Source organism: Pavona decussata, unplaced genomic scaffold, assembly GCF_977016875.1.
Source record: "Pavona decussata unplaced genomic scaffold, jaPavDecu1.1 SCAFFOLD_13, whole genome shotgun sequence".
Taxonomy (NCBI): Eukaryota; Metazoa; Cnidaria; class Anthozoa; order Scleractinia; family Agariciidae; genus Pavona; species Pavona decussata.
The window spans coordinates 1,381,285-1,393,719 of record NW_028145436.1 but is presented as its reverse complement, the minus strand read 5'-3'; the positions used below and the strand labels follow the sequence as shown (position 1 = coordinate 1,393,719).

Below are 12,435 nucleotides of genomic sequence, written 5' to 3'. Positions count from 1 at the left end.
TGGCCAAATCTCAGCAACAAGATTTCATTTCAGGAAAAGCTCATTTTCAATCTCAAAATCAATCAGATAACAGCTTTATTTATCTGTCCTGGCCTTCCCTTTATTCAGGATGTCAAGATACGTCGTCTCAGAACTAACCACTGATGTTGCTGTGCGACAATCCATGCACCATCAGGTCTTGAAAGCAGGGGAACAACGCTCATTTTCAGTAGGGAAACAAGCCGTACAGTCGACTCCCGATAACTCGAACCTCGCGCTAACTCGAACCAATTTTCCTTTCCCTCCAGGTCATTTTCTAAATAATTTTACCCTCGATAACTGGAACTTTCGATAACTTGAACCTTTTTCAATTTCTTGAGGGTTCGAGTTATCGGGAGTCGACTGTATTTATGTGACCAAAACATGCCTTGGGCCCTAAAACTTCCTCTTCTCTGCTCGCAAAGAAAAAACTGGGGTTGGTCTCCAGACCCCGTGGAGAGCGCAACGGATTGTCCACACCAAGACTGATGATTGATTACCACAGTGTTATGGATTACGCCTATTCCTTTCGTAACCAGAGTCCTCGGGATCTTTGGCCAGCGGTCGGTCGCCAGGAGAGGGGCCCAGAGTCTTCTGAGTTTTTTTTTTTTCTTTTTTTTTTTTTCGCACTTGTGGTAAACAAAAAGTGTGTAGTGTGACCCCGAGTTAAGCCGTTACCGGAAAACCAATATATATATTCTCGATTTTCGCAGTCTCCCCCGGCGACCAATCACTGACCAAAATACATCGTGGAAACACTAGTGTGCCAAGGAAACACGTGTCTCAGGTTCCAGTAAGAACTGATTGAGCTTAAGCGATGTAATATAGAAGCATTACTATGTATTTCTACAGTGTACTACTTCCATGATACATTCCGCATGAGTAACAGCTGTCACTTGATTTTTAAATGGGCGATAGCGTTTGGAAAATAATAAGTCGATTTACAATGGCGGGCGCCACGACAATTTTTCAACACCGGAACTTGTTCCTGTGATTGAATTTTGAATTTCTTTAGAAAGTTAGCTGACCGTTCTTCTGTGAGGTACCAATGAATGAATGAACGAACGAACGAACGAACGAACGAACGAACGAACGAACGAACGAACGAACGAACGAACGAATGAACGAATGAACGAATGAATGAATGAATGAATGAATGAATGAATGAATGAATGAATGAATGAATGAATGAATGAATGAATGAATGAATGAATGAATGAATGAATGAATGAATGAATGAATGAATGAGTGAGTGAGTGAATGAATGATGAATGAATGAATGAATCAATCAATCAATCAATCAATCAATCAGTCAATCAATCAATGTGTAGATGGTGAGAAAAGGACTCTTTGAACAATAGCAACCACTCAAAAACCTTACAATATAACTAATATATATTCAGTTAAGTCTATAAATAGCTAAAAATAAATACATTAATAAATGAAATAATAAGCTGATAAAACTGATACTTTCTTGTAACAAAAAGGTTTACAATGGCCTTTAATTGTTTTAAATCAGTTTTCTATATCCTGTTTAATGAAAAAATATGTATATCTCTTGTACTGTATCATTTAACTTCATCTTGTTTGTGCTGCTATATAAATAAATATATCTACATCGTAGTTACATATCATGAATGGATGAATAATTGATCTTCTGACATATCTACACTGCATATAGCATAATCCTTTCTCAGACATATCGTCAAATGTTGGGCAGTTCAAGAAAGGACTAAATATTATAAAAAGCCTAAGTTACAGAAACTTAAATTCTGAACTAAAGCCCGGGAGACTCTCTTCAAAAAAATAGTTATTATAATAATAAAATAAAATAATAAAGAAAAACTCCGTCTCCATTATCATAACGCTTTCCCTGTTCCTAACAAATGCTAAAATAGAGACACTGTTGTACATATACACAAACTTAACAATGATTAGAGTAAGGGAAAAAACGACATTAACTGAGGAGAAAATGTTATATTTTGCCCAAAACAACGCTGTCCTTGTGTTTGTCTAAAGGAGAAAAACCTTGAAAAACACGAAGCTCGCCGCTATAAGAATAATGTCTGCCTTGTTTGAAAAAGCATAACTCTTTGAAGAGCGATACGGCATTATTTTCCCTCCAGTTAGTCCTTCAGGGGAACATCCCATCCAATACGTCGTTATCGACTTGGGGTAGCCATCCCGGATTCGAATAGATGCGTCATCTAACGAGTAATATTGCGTCCCCTTGAAAAAGTACGTCCTGCCGTTTTTCCATTGCAGTGCGGCGTTTAGGTTACTCGGCAAGTCCGAGAGTACAGACCGAATAGTTTTGGGATAACCAGGATCAATGCTTTTTCTCTGATTATCGTACCGCCAAAACTTGTCTCCCTTGAAGATGTACAACTGCCCATTTGCGCCCCATTCCACTGCTGCGTCCATGTTGTGTACGGCAGCGGGCAGGTTCAGCTCAGACATGTTTGAAGGCCCTTTTATCAGCGTTCGGTTTTTGTATGTCCAGTACCTAAAAGATTAAAAGAAACGTTTGACATTTTAAATAAATGACCCTAGCCAAATTATGAACTTAATTGACTGGGATTCTTTCGGAAGCTCAGGGCCAAGTTTTTCAAAGCCCGATTAAGCTAATCCTGGGTTAACGTGAACTTTGATTCGAGTATATTTACTAATCCGTAAGGATTCGTCCAAAAGATTTTTGTCTCTCAGTTTTACCTTAGACTTTTCTTTATCATTAGATTACAACGAGGCTTTAAAATAATCTTTAATGAGCGAGATGAAAACCTCGGTTAACTCGTGGATTAGCGTTAATCGGCTTTCGAACAACCCGGCCCAGATCTTTTCCTTATTGCCCGTTCCGAAGTTCATAAAGGGACTGGGCCCTAGTTTACACATTGATCAAACTGCGTCATGTGAAGGAATGAACTTCATCTCCAGAAAGATCACATTAGAAAGTTTACCAAGTTTGGTTATGTGTCATAAAATGCAATCTTTCTTGTGATGACTCCGATTTCTGATTAAATTAAAATTTAACAACTCGTCCTTAGTGTCCATTTGTCTCGTTGTTATTTCTGAGTGGGGTGGGTGGTTTTCTAGTGAGACTCGATGGATTTAAAAGAGTTGACTTGAAAAAGATCACAAAATGTCCCAATTTTGTTTTGTGCAAAAGTTAAAATGGCAGAACAATCAGAGATCAAACTCAAGAACACGTGACGAGTTAATAACCTGTTATGATTGGTCAGGTATGGGGCTTATCACGTGATGGTCTCCTATTTTTATTAAAGGTGGTACGCGCGCGTTCCTTTTGGGTGAAAGTGAAACCATCCCAAATAATGTCCACCCCTGGACTCCTAAGGCATCGCCGAGAGTCATTCAAAATTTCTTTTTCACAAGACCCTATAATAATAATAATAATAATAATAATCTGCAGCTGCATTGTTATTTAGGGCTGGGAACGTTCTGTTATTCGTTCTATTGCCCTCTCGACCAACTATTACATATAAGACCTCGCAAACGGTGCAGATCTTTCCCCTCGGGGAGTGGCCAGTTGTTCTAAATTCTGATTTTCAGCCTGGTTTGAATGATAAAGGGTGAATACTATCAGACACTCACTTTGATCCCTTAAAGATAAATGTGAGCCCGTCAGATTGCCTGGTGTAGCCAGCGTCAATATCATCCTCCAGACCGTCCCAAAATTGTGATATTTTCAGGGCATCCGTGTAATATCCATAATCACCAACAGGCCAGAAGTACGCGCCCTTGAACGCGTAGGTAGTCTTGTCAGCGGTCATTATCATGGCATCAAGCGTACTGCTGCAAGGATTTGGCTTGCCTGGGGACTGGGTCGGGTCTAGGTGATGAGTTGGTTTAACTCTGGCGATTGTTGGCTTGCCTACAAAGAAAGTAATAAAAATAGAAATTAAAGAGTCAAAAGAACTTCTGCAAGGACCAATCAAACAACGTGAAAAGGCTTAAGTGATAAGAAATGCAGCCGGGTTACAAGGTGGACGTTTTAATAGCTACAGAAAATTATTTAAATAGATAATTTTGTCTTGGAAACGTTTAGCAAAGCAGTTGATTAATTATAAATAGTTTTATTTCAATAGTTAAACTTTACGTTGTGGTCAACATACTCAAAATAGCAAAAAACATCACATGAAAGTCGGTCACAATAAATTCAGACTCACCGTACAACTGTTGAATCCCTACGATGTCATCGCGATGAAGCTGAAGTCCCGGATGGTTCCCGCGGTAAATGGGGTACATGATGGCACCTTTATTGGAGGAGTGATCGAGCCCCAAACTGTGCCCCAACTCATGAAGTGCCAACCAAAATAGGTCTATGCCTCGTCCTTTTCTTTCAACGATAAATTTTTCTTCATCATCAAAATGTATATCCCCAAAATTTCCTGATGTGGAAAAAATATTTACAGTTTTTACAATATATCTGTAGTTCCACACAGACATGTTGTTGTTGTTGATAACGTAATCGGGGGATTTTGCTGGTACTTGTTATAAACTCATTCTAAAATTGTGAGTACATACCCTTTCTCACTAGCAAAATATCCATATAACAACGCGAGAGGGCGATTTTTAGCAAATTCTTGAAGGAAGAAGAACAAGTGTTTAGCTATTTATACATGACACAGCAGCGGGACTTGAACAATTTTGGCCGAATTTTTCAAGTTGCAATTCATTTCTATCCTATCCATGCGCGCTCAAGGACGCTGATAAATTGTTTCGGTGCACAGCATCATTTAACAAAACGGGGCCCATTAGGGTTGGGTTTGTTTTGGCTTTTCAAAGTCTTACTAAAAAAAGGAACATTAAAATAACCATTGTTTGCAGGTTAGTAAAACATCACCTGTAAATGAATTTAAGTATAATCACTTGACCATTTTTTGTACAAAGCATACAATATACAGTTTATTTTATCATTTTCTTTTCCTTTTTTTATTTAAAAACCCACCTTCATTGTTGCCAGGAAAGAATGCATAAGCCAGCTCTCCTCCGGCTCCGTCAAACGAGTACCCGCTGTCTCCAGCTTTATCGAAACTGATCTCAATATCGGCAGGCCCACTGGTCACTTTGGAGAAGGTCAGCGGAGTAACCTTTGCCCACATGTTCAGCGCAGCCAGTATCGTATTGTCGACTTGTTGGGTTGTCAGGTCTGTGGTGTAACTTGTCACTTTATATGTTAAAGCCTGTAAATGTTATAACACACAAATGAAACTAATTATGCCGTGAAACTATCTCGAGCTTGTAAGGAACCCATAACCAGGGCCCAGGGCCCAGTTGCTCGAAGCATGGTTAGCGCTAACTCGGGTTAAATACCATGACAACCGATAGGTTTTAATACCTCTTAACCGATGGTTATCGCTAACCATGCTTCGAGCAACTCAGCCCAGTCGTTCAAAGCCGTTTAAGCTAATCCTGGATTAACGTGAACTTTGATTCAAGTTTAATGACTAATCGATAAAGATTCTTCCAAAAGATTTTTGGCCCTCAGTTTTTACTTAGACTTTTCTTTACCCTTAGCTCGAAATTAGCCTTTAAAACCATTTTTAACGAGCGAGCTGAAAGCCTCGATTAACTTCTAATCCTGGATCAGCGTTAATCGGCTTTCGAACAACCCGGCTCAGAAGTATCTATATCCCTACCAGTTGTGGAAATGGCCAATGAGAATCACATGCAAGTCAGAAGTTATTTATAGAAGACCTTAGCTGCCATCTTTTCTCTTACCTGTCCAAAACACTAAAAGGTGTCGGTTGTTTTCTTATAAAAACTGCTGTTTATGGAAGGAACCTCCTTTTGCTACCGCGCATACGTGCTGCGCATCTCGGGGTGATGCGAGACACTCTGATTGGATGATACCTGGTAATTTAAAGTTATTTTTGCGCGTTTTATGACTATGTGGGAAAATATAATCTTAGCAAAGGCTATTGAAATAAAAAAGAAAATTTCACAGTGCGACGCGCCCTACCGTGGCAACCCAACGAACTTTTTTTACAAGTTAGCCAATCAGGATAAGCGAATTTGATTCACGGTCACACCTCCTTGCAAACTCCAACAGGCAAATGACGTAACAACGAATTATTGAAAACATGTCGTTTTGTATTTTATGGCTAAATCGTAAAAAAAAGTTTGTTGTGTGGCCACGGTAAGGCGCGTCGCACTGTAAAACGTTTTAGAATTACATGAATTAATTTTCTCTGAAAAACGCGCGGTTACCCCAATTTATTTTTGGATTCCAATAGCCCTTTTTAATATCTGCTTTTTCCATACAGTCATCAACTGCTCAAAGATACCTTCGTCACCGTTCTTAATTAACGAGTGCTGTATAAGCAGTACCCAGTTAAGTTCTACGACATACTTTTTTTGACCACGATGTCCCATGCAGAGCATATCTCTTCCTTCGTTTAAACTGTTCCGTTTTACCAAGATCTCGAAAACCACATCGTTCTTTTGTTACCAGGTCCACGGTGCCTGGGTCCAGCGGATTTCCCGTCTCATTCAGTCCTGTAAAACGCTGAAGTTTCTTCACAGCTTCATAAAGCTTCCATAACCCTCGTACACCTCCTGATTTCGCATCAGCGGGCGATAAGTAACCATATTTTTTCAAGTAATTCTGAAATTAAGAAAAAGGAAATAAGAAAAATGATTGCTTTATTTGTAGGAAAACCGTTTAATCTAAATGCGGGGCAATAACTCAACTAGAAACGTAAATGCGTTGTAACTGTGGAAGCCCAATAGGCCATTTTTGAGTTGCCTTGAACCTCATCACGAAAGCGAGGTTAAGTGTAAAGCTTTTCTTGTGAAAATTAGTTTTGCCTGCGTATGAATGAAAACTAGTTTTCATAATAAATATTCATAAATCAAAAATTTTTATCTATCCGAATAATAGTTGTCATAAGTTAATTTAGTAAATGCAGTGATTTCATGTCTATATATACACAGTACTGAAGGCGGTGGCTCTCATTGTTAAAAATAGCGGTGTGTAATAGCGATGATAATATTATTTTGTTTTGCGGTAGGTAGACTAATTTAAGCTTCTAGACGCATCGTAAAATCCTAAAATTAAGCTGTTGCTAAAATTATTTTAAAACCGCGCCTAAAAATATATAAACCGCGATTACTTCCCACCCCGCTATTTGTTCGGTTTTGTTATAAGAATTTCCTGCAAACCTATTTATATACACACGTGGGTGTAGAGACAATGTCGTATTGCCTTGCCTTTGCCACATAACGTCTTACTGTAAACTGGGCTAAGACAACTCAAACAGTTACCGAGATCTTCGCTGATATAAGGACGTAACAAATCATCTTTCTTTTTGTGATGGAGTCGTTAAAGGTTGCCCAGTGCATTCTGGGTATTGGAAAAAAGTCAAAAAGAAAACCAATTTTAGAAATAGGATCAATGAGCCGGAGGTATTTTAGAGATTATTTTAGTGAGTTGATTTATTTCCTTCCGATGTACAGGCGAGGATTACTGAGCGGAGTTTTTCCCAGGCAGCGCCTTTGAGTCATAGAGTCAAGACCTTGTGATATCGTTACCTGTCGAATGTTGACATCAAAAAGACAATGTTGGACTGCGTTCAACTCAGTGAAAGCTCAACACCACTCCACAGTACATGCACTTTCTCACATACCGTAACAAAAATGCGCTGAACTTGATTAGGTCGTTTGGTAAAGGACAACCAAAATTCTGCCAAACTTAAGTGAAGATTTTACTTTAATAATGGAAGCTGGAGGATTACATTGTTTGTCACTTTCCTATACTGTTTGAGAAATTTTACTAGGGGAAAATAATCCAACGTCAGAGGTTCATTGTGTTTAAAAATGACATACTATAACCTTGAAAGGAATGAGACAATTTTGCTGTTCTGTAATGCTTTTTTCTCACATTGCAAAAACAAAAGCACATCAAAACCGATCTGCCTCAAAGTTTAAATATCACTTTTTCCGTGAAATTCTTTTCGTTGACAATCACTTCGCGGGCCCTTGCAACAGCAAGTAGGTGGAGTTTACATTCCTTTACCACACAGAAGAATTTTGTTTATAATAATTATTTGAACAAATGCCAAACTTTCTCTTCATCATAGGCCGGCCATGACGTGCACTTCTGTATGAAACACTGCGTCAGCCAGTACTGACGCCAAAACAGTCGATCCGGAAAGGAAGAAGTCAAAGAGAGGAACACTGGAAAGAAGGTTCCTTAATACGGCTCTGATAATTTCCGTAATTTTTTTTTACGACAACGACATCATTGATTGAAAGGTAGTGACTTTTCGTCGATTTTAAACAATTAAAATCTTTGTCTAGTTTCTTGCCAGCCCTTTTTGTTGAATATTAGCTGTAGTTTTGTCCTCTTGCGTTTCCTTTCGACAAATCATCGGAAAACGTCTAGTCGGTGCTTAAATTAGCTGACGGATCAATGCTTCGGAAGGACAAAGAAATATCACTCAAATGATTCTTGTATTGTTTCATCAAACAGATAATTAAGTCAACCTTTGTCATTAATCCAGTCTTCAAGTTTGACGGCCACGGCGTTATCTGATTTCTCTGTTTTTTCAGTTCCCCTCTGATTAACAGGTTAAAGCAAACGGTCTTTTTAATTTTTTTTAACTGATTTCATCGGATGCTTTTTCTGTAGATACCTTCTATGCTAACGGAAGCACCTAAACTGCATGAGTTGTGCTTGAGTTGGTTTAGGATATGAGGCTTGCTTTTCGGTCTCTCTTTAGCCAAAAGTAGTAACTGAAGGAAAGCAATTAAGACGAATTTAGTTATTTTCGGTTCAGCTGTGTGCTTATGCTCGGAAAATGACTTCATTCACAAACGAGTGCGCTATAAGCACTGTGCTACTGAGTAAGCTCACAAAATACAAAGGGTTTATGTCGAAATACCTTTGCATAACAATGAGCCAACTCCTTGAGTGGGTTTAAACCAAACCAGCCCAAAGCTGCTATTTGAAAAATTTCTTCATAATTGTTATTGCTTTTCTCCTTACATTAAACATAATGACGCCATTTGAGAAGATTTTGTTTAACTCTGTTTGTTCCTGTTATGGAGGAATAATTATGAAGTAATACTTGACGTCATATTGATAAATTGCTTCCTTTTGTCATTACATTTACAAACACAGGAAAAGAAAGCTTGTCTGTTTGAATGAAATTCTTCTATGAGAAATTCATTTGTGGATGTTAAGTGAACCCGCTAGATTTCTTTTCACTCCCTAATTATAAGGCTAAACTAAATTTTACAGTTATAACAGTTTCGTTTGCTGAAACATTAAAGCAAGGGTGATACTTTACGAAAAAATGCTTGTTTCTTAGTTTCTGAATGAAACAATTGACAAAAGTTCAGCGTAGAATTTGTTACATCTTTATAAAAACAGCTTTTAAGTACGATTTTTATGCACTGTTGTTTTTATATAGCGTGAAATTAAATTAGGTTAAAGTGTTAAAAACATTATATGTATACACTGATGTATATCATTGGGAATGTGCGTAACATTCTGAAACATTTGTTAGTTTGCATTCGTACCGACGGCATGGCAACCAGCTGAGTCATTGAATGACACCGAAAGTGATGCAGTTTGTGAAAGAATAACATAATTTAAGTCGGTGCGGAATCGGCAAGAATAGCACTTTCATTTACACGCTTCACAATCACCTCGTTGTGGCCGGATAGCGGCTAAAAATTGATAACCGCGGGAAAATAATCGCCGACAGATAATTGTGTTGAAACTGTGGATAATTTTGCGTCCTCGAATTGATCTATTTAAAATAAGAAAGCGTTTCGAGTCGGAACGTTTGCTAGTGTCAACTGTATTTACGGGGATTTTGTTCAAGAATTCGAGTTAGATAGAGCATGAAATTGTACTCATGAAACCGCGAACCGAAAAAAAGTTAAGCTAATAAGTCAGTCGCCGGAGCTGAGTAAAAATAACTGAAGTTTAATCCAAAATTCAGAATTTTTTGCCAAATTCTCTTGATTTGGTGTAATTGTTTCCAAGACAGTTAATTGGCAATGTGAAAATAGTTGCAAAAAAGTCAAGTGAGCTAGGCATTCAGTTAAAATATACAACAATAACGAAATTAACTTACCAAAACTTTCGCCGGTGCAAGAGTCGGTCTCCCAGACGTTAATGCAATGGTTGTACACAAAATTGTACACAAAAGAATGAATGCCCTCATGTTTGAAAACAAAGTGACAAAAATATGCCGCTTTCAAGTAAACCAATGTTGTGGACTATAAAGTATCTTTCAATCGATCTGTGTAGATCAAATGCTTTGAGCGAGTTTATATCATCTGCTCGCCAATCAGGTGAGGTCACGATCTAAAAGCTAATGGGAAATCTGGACTCAACTTTCCCTTTTTATAGGAAACAATGTTGGCTTTCCGCCTTCGTTGACAATAAATAGCCCTGCTGTTATGGAAAATGAAAGGTGTTGGCGATGTTGACAAATCGAAGGAAATCCGATTTGTTTTCACAAGCTATACAATGCAATATAATATTTACCCACCCTCCTGATTAAAAAACCCACACTTGTAGGTGGTGTTGATGGTTCTGAAAAATATTAAACTGTAGTTTAAACAATTTGTTCACTGATCCCGTACAACGGTTGCGTGCTTTTTTAGTGATTCCGTAAGAGACTTTCCTCGGAGACAATCCAATATGTGAAGTGGGCTTTTAAATTAAAGTAATTTTTCCTGAAGGATTAACGTACTTTCGCGGTTACACTCGTAAGGGTTTACGTAAGATTGACGCCACGAAGGCGTCCGGCATGATAATTATACACCTGTTAAAACACGTTGGGCTTAAAACGTCTCCGGAATACTTTTGTCGGCCCACTTCGGGATGTAGTTTGTTTATTTTTTTAAAGTTACATGTTGTAGTTCAACAAGATGTGCCATTATTGTGGATGGTAAAAACAGACTTCTGTCTGCCTTTGTTTGGTCTTAGTTTTATCTAAAGTCATGGCTTCTATCATTTTGGCGACTACTAACACACACACCTTAAACTATTAATAACTGCGCTCAATATCGTTTAAAGCTTGCAAAACTGCGAAACGCTTGTACAGCAAAAAGCGAAGTGATTCAACAGATATCTTAAATTAGAAAATCATCTCAACACAAGCGCGATCTCCGATTGGTTGAAATTCACGTTTCTAAATTTGTATAAAAACAGTTTATTTCTCCGTGGGTTATTTTAAGAAAAAGAAAACATTTTGTATGTATTTTTTTAGGAATTAAAATAAACACTTGTAAGAAGTCGCTTGGATCGCTAACCTTCCAGGTCATGTTTTTATGAGTTCTACAAAAGTTTGTTCAGTCATAGACTTCTAGCATTCGCTGAAACAAACTTTCATCGCAACAAATGACAGCCAACTCGATCCGGCTTACGTCACTGACGTGCCAGACAATTTGAATGTAACCGGAAATAATCTGTGTTCAATGCAAACTCGCGAATTTTAAAATTTCCGGCTTATCGTCCAAGTTGTGCTCTTTTCACTCTCCACTTACCACCCACTAGCGAGATAAGCTCTCTTGTCTCTCGTGTTTTTACCGGTCGGTGTGGGTTCCATCGTGTGAACCAGCACATTTAAATTAATAACTCTTTGCAGTGTTAGCAGCGACTATCTTTCGGACATGCTAGATAAACAGCTGAAATATAAAGTCGGAAAATTATCCATTTATTGGCAAAAGAAACGACAAATTAACTACAATTACTGACCAAAAATAGCTGATAAATGTGTTAACTTGTGAACTTTGCACCGCTCTCGGGAAAATTCCAACTGTTTGACAGCTTTCGATCGGCCCAAAAAATCGTCGATTTATTATAATCTCGGATTGATTTCTTTGCGTGATACTCCCACGCCAGTCTTAAGAAAGTTAACCCATCTTCATTGCCAAAAGTCGAGTTCAACCGTAAATAAATCAGTTGTACTTTTCATTAAGACTGATACATGGCATGTCAAAAGAGAGCAAGAAGAAAGATAGTCACTTAGTCCCCATACATGTAACATTGAAGGTGGCTGTTATAATACTGATACGTTATTTGTAAAGCAGGCAGGTAACGGTTGAAAAATTACCTACAACAGGATATTAGCCAATTAGCAGCGGAACTAACTGCCACCAAGAAGATGGAATTTCTCAAAAGCAAACTTATCATGGACAGTCAGTCAGTCAGTCAGTCAGTCAGTCAGTCAGTCAGTCCATACTACTTGTCTTGTACGAGTCATAGTTTGACTGGGAAACCCCCATCTCTTGGCTTATAACAAGTTTTTTGGGGAAGGTTTTACCAGGAGGAGGGCAAGAAGGCTTGTATCTGGAATTACATGAAAAACTGGAAATAGTCTATGTCGTAGATGCTAGAAAGAGGGAGGAAACCGAGGGGGGTGGGTGCCTCCCCTT

The 12,435-nt window shown here is 38.3% G+C and overlaps 1 protein-coding gene across 1 annotated transcript; it reads right to left on the bottom strand.

The window, feature by feature from the left end:
• Window positions 1–1,378: 1,378 nt before the first annotated feature.
• LOC146487799 (stromelysin-2-like) lies at window positions 1,379–10,374 on the bottom strand. Its single transcript, XM_085127314.1, has 6 exons — window positions 10,125–10,374; window positions 6,389–6,643; window positions 4,985–5,219; window positions 4,203–4,424; window positions 3,628–3,907; window positions 1,379–2,524 (listed from the first exon to the last, which is right to left on the bottom strand). The coding sequence occupies exons 1-6, from the start codon at window positions 10,212–10,214 to the stop codon at window positions 2,032–2,034; spliced, it is 1,575 nt and encodes a 524-aa protein (XP_084983440.1). The 5' UTR covers window positions 10,215–10,374; the 3' UTR covers window positions 1,379–2,031.
• Between the last annotated feature and the right edge of the window lie 2,061 nt (window positions 10,375–12,435).